This window comes from Bufo gargarizans, chromosome 2, assembly GCF_014858855.1.
Source record: "Bufo gargarizans isolate SCDJY-AF-19 chromosome 2, ASM1485885v1, whole genome shotgun sequence".
NCBI classification, from domain to species: domain Eukaryota; kingdom Metazoa; phylum Chordata; class Amphibia; order Anura; family Bufonidae; genus Bufo; species Bufo gargarizans.
Genome location: NC_058081.1, coordinates 106626420 through 106640104, shown reverse-complemented (window position 1 = coordinate 106640104; position 13685 = coordinate 106626420). Strand labels below are relative to the sequence as shown.

Sequence of the window (13685 nt, the reverse complement as noted above, 5' to 3'; positions counted from 1 at the left end):
GGCGTTTTGGCTTTCCGTTTGTGAGATCCGTTCAGGGCTCTCACAAGCGGTCTAAAACGGATCAGTTTTGCCCTAATGCATTCTGAATGGAAAAGGATCCGCTCAGAATGCATCAGATCAGCCACCATTCTGCTTTGGAGGCGGACACCAAAACGCTGCTTGCAACGTTTTGGTGTCTATCTGACGAAACTGAGCCAAACTGATCCGTCCTGGCACACAATGTAAGTCAATGGGGACGGATCTGTTTTCTTTGGCACAATAGAAAACAGATCCGTCTTGGCTATGTTACAGATAATACGAACGGATGCAGACGGTTGTATTATCTGAATGGATCCGTCTGTGCTGATGCATGACAGATCCACACCAAACACGAGTGTGAAAGTAGCCTAATGGGGAGAGGGCTGCGTCAGAACGGACATGCCTCCTGAGCTGCCAGGTTAAAGATAATCTAGCAGAGCAATGCATGTGGAGATCTCTGGATCCATGTGAGGTACAGGGCTGGTTTCTGTTTTCTTTTTTTTACATCAATCATGGAGAACACCACACATAAGCTGAAAGATACTTCACTTTAAGTTTCCGTTGATCTACAGACGCTTCCAGTAATTGCAGCTTATCTGGGCACTGCACCTTGTTTTAAACCTTGCTATCCTACTATCAGAGCAACATTTATCAACTGGAGCCCCTAAGCTGCCCATACACTTAGGGCTACTTTTACACTTGCGTTCGGGGTTCCGCTTGTGAGATCCGTTTGAGGGCTCTCACAAGCGGCCCCGAACTGATCTGTTCATCCCCAATGCATTCTGAATGGATAAGAATCCGTTCAGAATGCATCAGTTTGGCTCCGTTTCGCCTCCATTCCACTCAGCAGGCGGACACCCGAACGCAGCTTGCAGCGTTTTGGTGTCAGCCTGGCCGTGCGGAGCCAAACGGATCCGTCCTGACTTACAATGCAAGTCAATGGGGACGGATCCGTTTGATGTTGACACAATATGGTGCAATTGCAAACGGATCCGTCCCCCATTGACTTTCAATGTAAAGTCAGGAGTCCCTATTAATATACCATCGGATCAGAGTTTTCTCCAATCCGATGGTATATTTTAGGATGCTACAGCAGTCCTGGCTGCCGTAGTTACTTAGCAATTTTAGAAGCATTTTACTTACCTGCGCTGTCTGTGACCGGCCGGGCGCTCCTCCTACTGGTAAGTGACAGGTCTGTGCTATAAGCAATGCGCCGCACAGACCTTTCACTTACCAGTAAGAGGAGCGACCGGCCGGCCACAGACAGCGCAGGTAAGTATAATGCTTCTAAAATTGCTAAGTAACCATGGCAGCCAGGACTGCAGTAGCATCCTGGCTGCCATGGTAACCGATCGGAGCCCCAGCGATTAAACTGGGACTCCGATCAGAACTCTCCACTGCCACCAATGATGGAGGGGGTGGAGGGCCGCACTGGCCACCAATGAATTTAATACTGGGGAGGGAGGGGCCGCACTGGCCATCAATGAATTTAATACTAGGGAGGGAGGGGCCGCACTGGCCATCAATGAATTTAATACTGGGGAGGGAGGGGCCGCACTGGCCACCAATGAATTTAATACTGGGGAGGGAGGGGCCGCACTGGCCACCAATGAATTTAATACTGGGGAGGGAGGGGCCGCACTGGCCACCAATGAATTTAATACTGGGGAGGGAGGGGGGCCGCACTGGCCACAAATGAATTTAATACTGGGGAGGGAGGGGGGCCGCACTGGCCACCAATGAATTTAAAACTGGGGAGGGAGGGGGGTCTGGCCCCTGCTGCCTGGCAGCACCTGATCTCTTACAGGGGGCTATGATATGCACAATTAACCCCTCAGGTGCAGCACCTGAGGGGTTAATTGTGCGGATCACAGCCCCCTGTAAGAGATCGGGTGCTGCCAGGCAGCAGTTATGTACACAGTTCTTAGTATATTCTAACTTGAAGCGTCCCCATCACCATGGGATTGCCTCTGTGTTAGAATATAATGTCGGATCTGAGTTTTCACAATGTGAAAACTCAGATCTGAAAAAGCTGTTATGCAGACGGATCCGTTCTGAACGGATACCATTGTTTGCATTATAGGTGTAGATCAGTCTGTGCAGATACCAGACTGATCTGCATCGAACGCAAGTGTGAAAGTAGCCTAAGATGTGTATCGACTGAACCCACCGATTTTTGGCAGGTTCAGCCAACCATCTAATTTGTATGGTGGTAAGGATTTTTGATTCCATTGCCAATACTTTAACAGGGAGCCTCCCTTCTCCCCGTTCACTACATATGTGCTTGGCCAGCTTTAGGCGTTCACCCTCAGTCTGTTGAAAGTGGACCTATCAACTCTCCCGACTGTCTGTTTTAGTAATAATATAACTCTAACAATTCCTGAGCATCTTTTCTTACTTCCACCTGGAAATGCATGAAAAATGGGTTTTATAACTTTCTTGTCCATGGGAAGTGTCGCTGCACACCCTGACACTGTCCAATTAGTGCTGACAATGTCAGGTTACATAGGGACATGCCCTCTTGACAAGTTATTGGTAACGCCCAGTTGTCAATTTATTTATACATTAACATTTTCAAGAGGAATAACACAGGGACATAACAGGACTGCGTTCTAAGGAAAAAATGCTGTGGATTTGTTGCTTTATGGGGAATGCAAGTATTTACTAAAACATGTCCAGATTACAACTTGCCCAATGAACTTACGTACCCAGTAGATCAGGGAGTCTAAGCAATGTGTAGGGAACTGCAAATCGGCCCCATTTGCGATCAGTAATGCTCCCTGCAGTCAGAGCCCTAATGAAAAGGCAGCGGTAACGTATAGGTTTAACTAGATAAAATCATGGTTAAAGTTAACATTGTTCTCTTTTTATTTGCAGATGTATATACAACTCTTGTGTTTGGTACTATCAGCACTGCCATGGCATGGTGCCTGTCATCATGGTGACGGAGAGGGAAGATGTCATCAGAAGATACAACAATGAAACCCAGGGCGTATATGTTTTATCATTTAAGGTCAGTGCGTGCACTGTAGAGAACGGCCAGATCTTATGGCATGTTTGTAGCATTTCTCACACAGTTCCCCTAGACAAATCTGGTTAGCTTAGGTTCTCTTCAATCAGTTTCAGATCCATGCTGCAATAATGAAACAGTGTGCACCACTGGGGCTCCTGCTTACGCTGAGAAAATGGCTGTTGCTTCTTGTGTGACAGCCCCGTTATAAAGGTGATATTTGTCACTTTCACATCTGTGTTTTTGCTGTCCAGTTTTAAGATCTGGCATGGGATCTCAAAACCACAGCAAAACTCATCAGTTTGAATAATACAACCATTGAAAATGAATAGGAACAAAACTGAAGTGTTTTCCTCTGATTTTGAGATCCTCTGCCAGATCTCAAAACCGGAAACGATGTGAAAGTAGCCATAGTGTGCTCGCATGCACAAGCGCAGTGGCAAATATGAGTATTACTCCTTTTTATACCATTGGAAGCTGCTTGTAAAAGATGTCATGGGCACAGAAAACCTCCTTAAGGCCTCATGCACACGACCGTTGTGTGCATCCGTGGCCGTTGTGCTGTTTTCAGTTTTTTTTCGCGGACCCATTGAGTTTCAAAGGGTCCGTGGAAAAATCTGAAAATGCACCGTTTTGCAGCCGAAATCCGTGATCCGTGTTTCCTGTCCGTCAAAAAAATATGACCTGTCCTATTTTTTTGACGGACAACGGTTTACGGACCCATTCAAGTCAATGGGTCCGTGAAAAAAAAAGAATGCACACAAGATTGGCATCCGTGGTCCGTGGCCGTAGGCTACTTTTACACAGACGATCCGCAGATCCGTCTGCATAAAAGCTTTTTCAGAGCTGAGTTTTCACTTCGTGAAAACTCAGATCCAACAGTATATTCTAACACAGAGGCGTTCCCATAGTGATGGGGACGCTTCAGGTTAGAATTTACTAAAAGAACTGTGTACATGACTGCCCCCCCTGTAGTTAACACATTGGTGGCCAGTGCGGCCGCCTGCCCCCCCCCCCCCTCCCTCCCCTGTAGTACTGTAGATTCATTGGTGGCCAGTGCCCCCCCCCCTCCCTCCCCTCCCTTTGTAGAAGCATTATACTTACCTGCGAGCTGCGATGTCTGTGTCTGGCCGGGAGCTCCTCCTACTGGTAAGTGACAGGTCTGTGCGGCGCATTGCTTAATGATCTGTAACTTACCAGTAGGAGGAGCTCCCAGCCAGTCACAGACATCGCAGCTCGCAGGTAAGTATAATGCTTCTACAAATTGCTAAGTAACCATGGCAACCGGGACTGCAGTAGCGTCCTGGTTGCCATGGTTACTGATCGGAGCCCCAGCGATTAAACACTACAGGGGAGGGAGGGGGGGGCCCGCTGGCCACCAATGAATCTACAGTACTACAGGGGAGGGAGGGAGGGGGGGGGCCCACTGGCCACCAATGAATCTACAGTACTACAGGGGGGGCCAGCCGCACTGGCCACCAATGTGTTAACTACAGGGGAGGGAGGGGGGCCGCCCGCACTGGCCACCAATGTGTTAAATACAGGGGGGGGAGGGTTCTTAGTATATTCTAACTTGAAGCATCCCCATCACCATGGGAACGCCTCTGTGTTAGAATATACTGTCGGATCTGAGTTTCACGATCTAACTCAAATCCGATGGTATATTCTAACATAGAGGCGTTCCCATGGTGATGGGGACGCTTCAAGTTAAAATATACCATCGGGTTGGAGAAAACTCCGATCCGATGGTATAAAAGGGACTCCTGACTTTACATTGAAAGTCAATGGGGGACGGATCCGTTTGAAATTGCACCATATTGTGTCAACGTCAAACGGATCCGTCCCCATTGACTTGCATTGTAATTCAGGACGGATCCGTTTGGCTCCGCACAGCCAGGCGGACACCAAAACGACTTTTTTTTTCATGTCTGTGGATCCTCCAAAAATCAAGGAAGACCCTCGGTCGAAAAAACGGTCACGGATCACGGACCTGCGGACCTTAAAAAAAAAACGGTCGTGTGCATGAGGCCTTAAAAGAACCTGTCACCACGAAATGCAGCACGCCCTGCAGGCAGCATGTTAGGGAGCAGATCGAGCTGAGCAGATTGAGGTATAGTTTTGTGGGAGAAGATTCAGTAAAACTTTTAATTTATGCATTTTAATCTCTGCTCTTTCTGACTTCAGTTGTACATGAGGGAGATGTTAGCAGTGATTGATAGCATCTGTGTAATGCCTTAGGGCATGTGAACACGGCCACTATCCATGTCTTGCGGACCGCAAAACAGCCAGTGGTCGTGTGCATGAACCCTTATTCACACAGTCTGTGTTCAGTTAGTGTTTGCCATCAGTGGTTGTGAGCCAAAATTAGGATTGGATCCTACATAGAGATGAGGTATAAGGCCTTATTCACACAGTCAGTTATCTGATGATTTTCATCAGTGATTGTGAGCCAAAACCAGGTGCTGCTCCAAACACAAAACAGGAGCAGATCTTTCCCTTATACCATATGTCTGTGGAGGCTCCGATTGGTTTTGTCTCCGAACCACTGACCAAAACACTGTGTGGATAAAGCCTGAAGGAAAGATCTGCACCTGTTCTATGCTTAGAACCATACCTGGTTTTGGCTAGAAATCACAGATGGATATTGCGTATAGTGTACGTCAGTGGGGCATGTCGGAGGCCTTGAAACTGGAAAAACGGGGCTTTGAAACAGGAACTTGCAGGGACTTGTGACTATTTTATGCCTACACTGACTGTGAATAAGGCATAAGTGTGTGTACAGAGATAGCTTTCAGTCACTGATGGCTGTACATGGTGGTGATAATTTCAGAAAGAGCAGAGGTTTACATGTATAAACTACACAAAACTAAATACCAATCTGCTTAGCTCCTCCTGCTCTATAACATGCTGCTTGCAGATTGCACTGGTGACAGATTTTCTTTTAAAGGGATCAATATCAGATCGAAGAGAAAGCAGCGCTCATACAAGCGCTGCCTTTTCTGCTCTGTTTACCTGCTCGCAGCAGTGATCAGGTGTAATTACAAGTATGGTATCCCCATTCACTTCTGTTGGATGGCTCTGTCTGTTCAAGTGAATAGGATCGATCCGTTCCATAGAAGTGAATACTTGTAATTACACTGTTCGCTGCGGCAGTTGCTGTGGCGGGCAGAGAAGGCAGGGCTCGTACAAGCGCTGCTTTCTCTTCAAACAGCTGATCAGTGGGGGTGCCTGGTGTCGGACCCCTACCAATCTATTATTGATGACTTTTAAAAACTGTCTTTTGTCCTCATGATTTCATTAAAAAAAATAAACTTTGTGTTCTGTGGGACATTATTTGACTTGACACATAAAATTCATACTTTTTTTTTTTTGGGGGGGGGGGGGGGAAGCATTTTTTGTACACACACATTTTGCTTGTAATGTTGCTTTTGTCACTATAAATAAAGCATATAGGAAAATGTCCGAAAAAAACACCACACCCAAAGCATTCTGTGATTTGGGAGGGGGGGGGGGGAGTCAAATGACCAAAAAGGGTAAGAAATTAACTTAAAACGCCACTACCAAAGATGCATTGTTTGTAGGGTGTTTGATAATTTCCTATTGGCCAAATTGTAGCATTTGACCATGGCGTTTTTTGTACCAAAGAGAACCTGAAAAACATAGTGTGAAATAACCCTAAATGAACCAGAGTGGTTTACCCTTTAGTTTGCAACTTATGTTTTTGCTAATTTGTGACTTTCTCAACAGAATTACTTGGAAACTTTCTGGCCAAATCTGACAGGTGCCCAGGAACTATACGAGTCAGTTCGGCAGGCCCTCTGTGAACGTGATACTGATAGTCGGGAGAGTAATGGTAAGGAGTACCAGGAACATCTTCCACTGGAAGTTCTGGAGTCGGGCATAAAGTCTGGAAGATATAAGCAGGTGAATTAGACTCCAGTGGTCATAGAGGGTTGTATATGGAACAAGTGAGTACATTGTGATGAGCTTACTTGAGTCTCTCTGTGCAGGGTGTGCTCAGTGTTAACAAGCATCGTTCCCAGTTGGAAGCATTTGTACGGCTCCAAGGCTTGACTGGAAAAGATACAGGTAACTGTTCTACTTCTCTTACAATTTAGACCAGGGCTCCATGCCATTCAAAAGCTCACAATGATCGCCTGTGCCCAGTAAATTGCATTACTGTATTGGATTACATGTGATGTATTGGTAAAAGAAAAAAATGCAAGTGTTGCATTTTTGCAGTTATTGTAGGAAATCATCCTCCCCCAATTTTCATCAATTTAAGCTTCTAGACTATATGCACGTTTGCATGAGATTGCAGTGCTAAAAATTACTCTTTGCTTCTCCTACTAGATATGTCCTCTCCTGTTATAAATTCTCTCATCCCTTGGTATCACAGGCTTGACCCTCTTCTGGATGTCCTTCTACCTATACAACCGACCCTTTTTTTTTTTATTGAAGTTTAATATATAACATACAGACGTGGACAAAATTGTTGGTACCCTTTGGTCAATGAAAGAAAAAGTCACAATGGTCACAGAAATAACTTTAATCTGACAAAAGTAATAATAAATTAAAATTCTATAAATGTTAACCAATGAAAGTCAGACATTGTTTTTCAACCATGCTTCAACAGAATTATGTAAAAAAATAAACTCATGAAACAGGCATGGACAAAAATGATGGTACCCCTAACTTAATATTTTGTTGCGCAACCTTTTGAGGCAATCACTGCAATCAAACGCTTCCTGTAACTGTCAATGAGACATCTGCACCTCTCAGCAGGTATTTTGGCCCACTCCTCATGAGCAAACTGCTCCAGTTGTGTCCGGTTTGAAGGGTGCCTTTTCCAGACTGCATGTTTCAGCTCCTTCCAAAGATGCTCAATAGGATTGAGGTCAGGGCTCATAGAAGGCCACTTTAGAATAGTCCAATTTTTTCCTCTTAGCCATTCTTGGGTGTTTTTAGCGGTGTGTTTTGGGTCATTGTCCTGTTGCAAGACCCATGACCTGCGACTGAGACCAAGCTTTCTGACACTGGCTAGTACATTTCTCTCTAGAATTCCTTGATAGTCTTGAGATTTCATTGTACCCTGCACAGATTCAAGACACCCTGTGCCAGACGCAGCAAAGCAGCCCCAGAACATAACAGAGCCTCCTCCATGTTTCACAGTAGGGACAGTGTTCTTTTCTTGATATGCTTCATTTTTTCGTCTGTGAACATACAGCTGATGTGCCTTGGCAAAAACTTCGATTTTTGTCTCATCTGTCCACAGGACATTCTCCCAGAAGCTTTGTGGCTTGTCAACATGTAGTTTGGCATATTCCAGTCTTGCTTTTTTATGATTCGTTTTCAACAATGGTGTCCTCCTTGGTCGTCTCCCATGTAGTCCACTTTGGCTCAAACAACGACGGATGGTGCGATCTGACACTGATGTTCCTTGAGCATGAAGTTCACCTTGAATCTCTTTAGAAGTCTTTCTAGGCTCTTTTGTTACCATTCGGATTATCCGTCTCTTAGATTTGTCATCAATTTTCCTCCTGCGGCCACGTCCAGGGAGGTTGGCTACAGTCCCATGGATCTTAAACTTATGAATAATATGTGCAACTGTACTCACAGGAACATCTAGTTGCTTGGAGATGGTCTTATAGCCTTTACCTTTAACATGCTTGTCTATAATTTTCTTTCTGATCTCTTGAGACAGCTCTTTCCTTTGCTTCCTCTGGTCCATGTCGAGTGTGGTACACACCATATCACCAAACAACACAGTGATTACCTGGAGCCATATATATAGGCCCAATGGCTGATTACAAGGTTGTAGACACCTGTGATGCTAATTAGTGGACACACCTTGAATTAACATGTCCCTTTGGTCACATTATGTTCTGTGTTTTCTAGGGGTACCATCATTTTTGTCCATGCCTGTTTCATGAGTTTATTTTTTTACATAATTCTGTTGAAGCATGGTTGAAAAACAATGTCTGACTTTCATTGGTTAACATTTATAGAATTTTAATTTATTATTACTTTTGTCAGATTAAAGTTATTTCTGTGACCATTGTGACTTTTTCTTTCATTGACCAAAGGGTACCAACAATTTTGTCCACGTCTGTATAAGCATATAGAAACAGCATTAACTGTCAGACACAATCCTGCTACGTGCAGGAGTATGCATCATTTACATAATAACTTCAGTGACAAAAACATTTGTCATCATGTTAAACAAATGTGATCCATCCTGAATCCATCCCATCCCCCTGCTCCCCTGCCCCCCCCCCCCTCTCCGTGTGACCACTCCTACAGTAAAAAGTAAAATACTGCAATACTGTTTACACCTGATATCCCCGTAGATGCAACAACTACTTATGCACTCTTTAATTGGTCCTCCCAAACCCTCGAACAACCATACCATTCCATATGTCCATCAATCTTTGAGACACCCGGTCAGGACCAGCTAGCCACATCTGCCACTGCTTCTGGAATTTTTGTACTGTACCTTTTTTAATGTACAGTCGTGGCCTAAAGTTTTGAGAATGACACAAATATTAGTTTTCACAAAGTTTGCTGCTAAACTGCTTTTAGATCTTTGTTTCAGTTGTTTCTGTGATGTAGTGAAATATAATTACACGCACTTCATACGTTTCAAAGGCTTTTATTGACAATTACATGACATTTATGCAAAGAGTCAGTATTTGCAGTGTTGGCCCTTCTTTTTCAGGACCTCTGCAATTCGACTGGGCATGCTCTCAATCAACTTCTGGGCCAATTCCTGACTGATAGCAACCCATTCTTTCATAATCACTTCTTGGAGTTTGTCAGAATTAGTGGGTTTTTGTTTGTCCACCCGCCTCTTGATGATTGACCACAAGTTCTCAATGGGATTAAGATCTGGGGAGTTTCCAGGCCATGGACCCAAAATGTCAACGTTTTGGTCCCCGAGCCACTTAGTTATCACTTTTGCCTTATGGGACGGAGCTCCATTGTGCTGGAAAATGGATTGTTCTTCACCAAACTGTTGTTGGATTGTTGGAAGAAGTTGCTGTTGGAGGGTGTTTTGGTACCATTATTTATTCATGGCTGTGTTTTTGGGCAAAACTGTGAGTGAGCCCACTCCCTTGGATGAGAAGCAACCCCACACATGAATGGGGTTATGATGCTTTACTGTTGGCATGACACAGGACTGATGGTAGCGCTCACCTTTTCTTCTCTGGACAAGCCTTTTTCCTGATGCCCCAAACAATCGGAAAGAGGCTTCATCGGAAAATATCACTTTGCCCCAGTCCTCAGCAGTCCATTCACCATATTTTCTTTTTTTTTTGATCAGATCTTTTTTTTATTGAGCGTACAATGTAAATACACTGTTGTACAAATCACAAACAGAGATGACACAGAGACATATTTCTCATAAGGCTGACAGCAATCAGGTTACCAAACAGTAAGTAGCACTCAAATTTCAACCCATCCCCCCCCACCCTTCCCTTCCCACCCCACGTTAGCATGAAAATTACAAAGGCATACCGCTACACATTCCTATTCAGACGTCGAAACAACAGCCACGGTTCCCATAGTTTCTCAAACTTTGCTGGGCAGCCACGCTTCTGATACACCACTCCCTCATAACTTAACATCGTGTCAACTGTACTTAAGAATTCGCCTAAGGTGAGCGGCGCTGTCTGTATCCAAGGCAAGGCGATTAACTTTCTAGCAACATATAACACTCTTCCAATTGCTAATTTAAAGAGGACCTTTCACTCGTATACAAACTAAAAACCAACTCTATCTGTGGGCAGAGCGGCGCCCAGGGATCCCCCTGCACTTACTAGTATGTCTGGGCGCCGCTCCGTTCGCCCGGTGTCTCAGCTCCGTCTGTTGTATTGGACTGATTTGTTTGTAGGAGGCGTGTCCCTTGCTGCAGCACTGGCCAATCGCAGCGCACAGCTCATAGCCAGTCGATGAGCTGTGTGCTGCGATTGGCCAGCACTGCAGCAAGGGACACGCCTCCTACAAAAAAATCAGTCCAATACAAAAGACGGAGCTGAGACACCGGAGCCTATACCGGGCGAACAGAGCGGCGCCCAGGCATACTAGTAAGTGCAGGGGGACCCCTGGGCGCCGCTCTGCCCACAGATAGAGTTAGTTTTTAGTTTGTATACGAGTGAAAGGTCCTCTTTAAGTACTTGACTAGTGGCCAGTTCAGAGACATAACCCAACACACACACTCTAGGGTCAGGCGGTATCCGTACCTTGTAAACGTCCTGTATAGTCTGAGTTACCATCTCCCAGTATCTCCCTAACCTCTCGCAAGTCCACGTCTTATGCAACAAATCTGCAGAATCTACAGAGCACCTTGGACATTCAGCCGTCGGTCTAAAACCTATGCGAAACAAAAAAAAACGGTGTCTTGTAAACCCTGTGGACAATGAAAAGCTGCGAGAGTTTACGTCTTTCACTCAAGGAAGAGAGAGGTATCATCTCCAGTATGTCAGACCATTGGTCATCAGTTAGCTCGCCAACATATTTTTCCCATTTAACCCTAGCCGCCAGCGGATGTAACAGTAAAAACTTGTCGAGCAACAGCTTGTATATGCAAGAGATAATACCTCTCCTCACCCCCCATTCACCATATTTTCTGCAGAAGATCAATCTGTCCCTAATGGGTTTTTTTTTTGGAGAGAAGTGGCTTCTTTGCTACCCTTGTTGACACCAGGCCATCTTCCAAAAGTCTTCGCCTCACTGTGCGTGCAGATGCGCTCACACCTGCCTGCTGCCATTCCTGAGCAAGCGCTGCACTGGTGGCACTCCGATCCCGCAGCTGAATCCTCTTTAGGAGACGATCCTGGCGCTTGCTGGACTTTCTTGGATGCCCTGAAGCCTTCTTAGCAAGAATTGAACCTCTTTTCATTGAAGTTCTTGATGATCCTATAAATTGTTGATTGAGATGCAATCTTAGTAGCCACAATATCTTTGCCTGTGAAGCCATTTTTATGCAACGCAATGATGGCTGCACGCGTTTCTTTGCAGGTCACCATGGTTAACAATGGAAGAACAATGATTTCAAGCATCACCCTCCTTTTAACAGGTTAAGTCTGCCATTTTAACCCAATCAGCCTGACATAATGATCTCCAGCCTTGTGCTCGTAAACATTCTCCCCTGAGTTAACAAGACAATTACTGAAATGATCTCAGCAGGTCCTTTAATGACAGCAATGAAATGCAGTAGAAAGGTTGTTTTGGGATTAAGTTAATTTTCATGGCAAAGAAGGACTATGCAATTCATCTGATCACTCTTCATAACATTCTGGAGTATATGCAAATTGCTATTATAAAAACTTAAACAGCAACTTTTCCAATTTCCAATATTTATGTAATTCTCAAAACTTTTGGCCACGACTGTAGATACCACTCTCCATAGATATCATACGATTAACCTTATTTATCCACTTGGATTCGGATGGGGGGCTTGATTGTATCCAGTGCATAGCAATGAATTTACGAGCAACATATAGCAATTTGGTGACCGCTAGTTTATGATTAGTGGGCATGGAGAGGTATTCCACATGACCAAGGTAACCTACCAAAGGCACTTTCGGTAAGGTGATGTCATAACTTTCTTCAATTTGTTTGTATACTGCACTCCAAAAATGCTCCAGTTCCGAACAGGACCAGAACATTATGGATCAGGTCTGCTTCCGGGGCATACAACCGACCTTTGGTATCTTTCATCCATACACCACCTCCTCATCTCGACCGCTCTCTGTTGATGTCCCTCAAGGCACTGTCCTAGGATCCCTACTCTTCTCTATCTATACCATCGGCTTGGGTCAGCTCACAAAGTTTCATGGCTTTCGGAACCAGTTTGACACTCGCCTGACCCAGAAATTAAACTAGACAAATCAGTAATTCTGGTATCTGCTATTTTCTCCTTTTCCTCCCACTTTCTTATGGACCCTTTACACAGGCCAACTATTGAACAGATTATCGCTAACCAATGTTACTAGTAACGCTCATTAGCGATGATCTTGTGGTGTAAATGCCATGCTGGTTACCCAATTTTGTGCAGCACAAAAGATCATTGTTTCCAAGTAAACCTGATCTGCTGCTGGGAAACAGCATGGGGAAGAGCAATGGCATTAGTGATCACTCCTCCCCATACTGTGGAGGAGATCGCTGCATGTAAATGGACCGGTCTCGTCCGCCAGCAATCGGCAGATTGTCGGGAAGGAATGCTTCCTTCACAACAGTCTGCTAGATCGTTGTCCCGCGTAAAGGGACCATAAAACTCAGCATGGAGGGTACTTAATTCATCATCTTTCCACTATCTTATCTCCCCTACCAGAGCTATTAGTCACAATTAATGGCTTTACACTATCCCCAGTCTTGCAAGTATTCTGCTTCAGGATTATCTTTGTTTCCACCCTGTGTTTTAAACCGCACATCTAAGCACCTCCTGCCGCTTCCATCTGAAAAACATTTCATGAATCGGCTCTTTACTCAGTGTCCAGCCTGCAAAAATGCTAGTGCATTCCTTCATCTCCTGCCTAGACTGCTGCTACATCTTCCTCTTTGTTCTCCCATCTAAGACTCTTGCGCTCCTACAGTGCGCCTCTACTGTCCAGTTAATCCTCTTCCAATCCCTTCTTTGGTTTGCTATTGCCAA

The 13685-nt window shown here is 44.9% G+C and overlaps 1 protein-coding gene across 2 annotated transcripts in view; it reads left to right on the top strand.

Annotated features, from left to right (window-relative positions):
* The window catches only part of DIS3L (DIS3 like exosome 3'-5' exoribonuclease), a 55667-nt gene that overhangs the window by 13765 nt on the left and 28217 nt on the right, over positions 1 to 13685 (top strand). For both annotated transcript variants that reach the window (XM_044279381.1, XM_044279382.1), the window contains exons 4-6: positions 2896 to 3031; positions 6776 to 6952; positions 7039 to 7117. In XM_044279381.1, coding sequence (XP_044135316.1) covers positions 2896 to 3031; positions 6776 to 6952; positions 7039 to 7117 — 392 coding nt within the window. The remainder of the gene's footprint in view (positions 1 to 2895; positions 3032 to 6775; positions 6953 to 7038; positions 7118 to 13685) is intronic.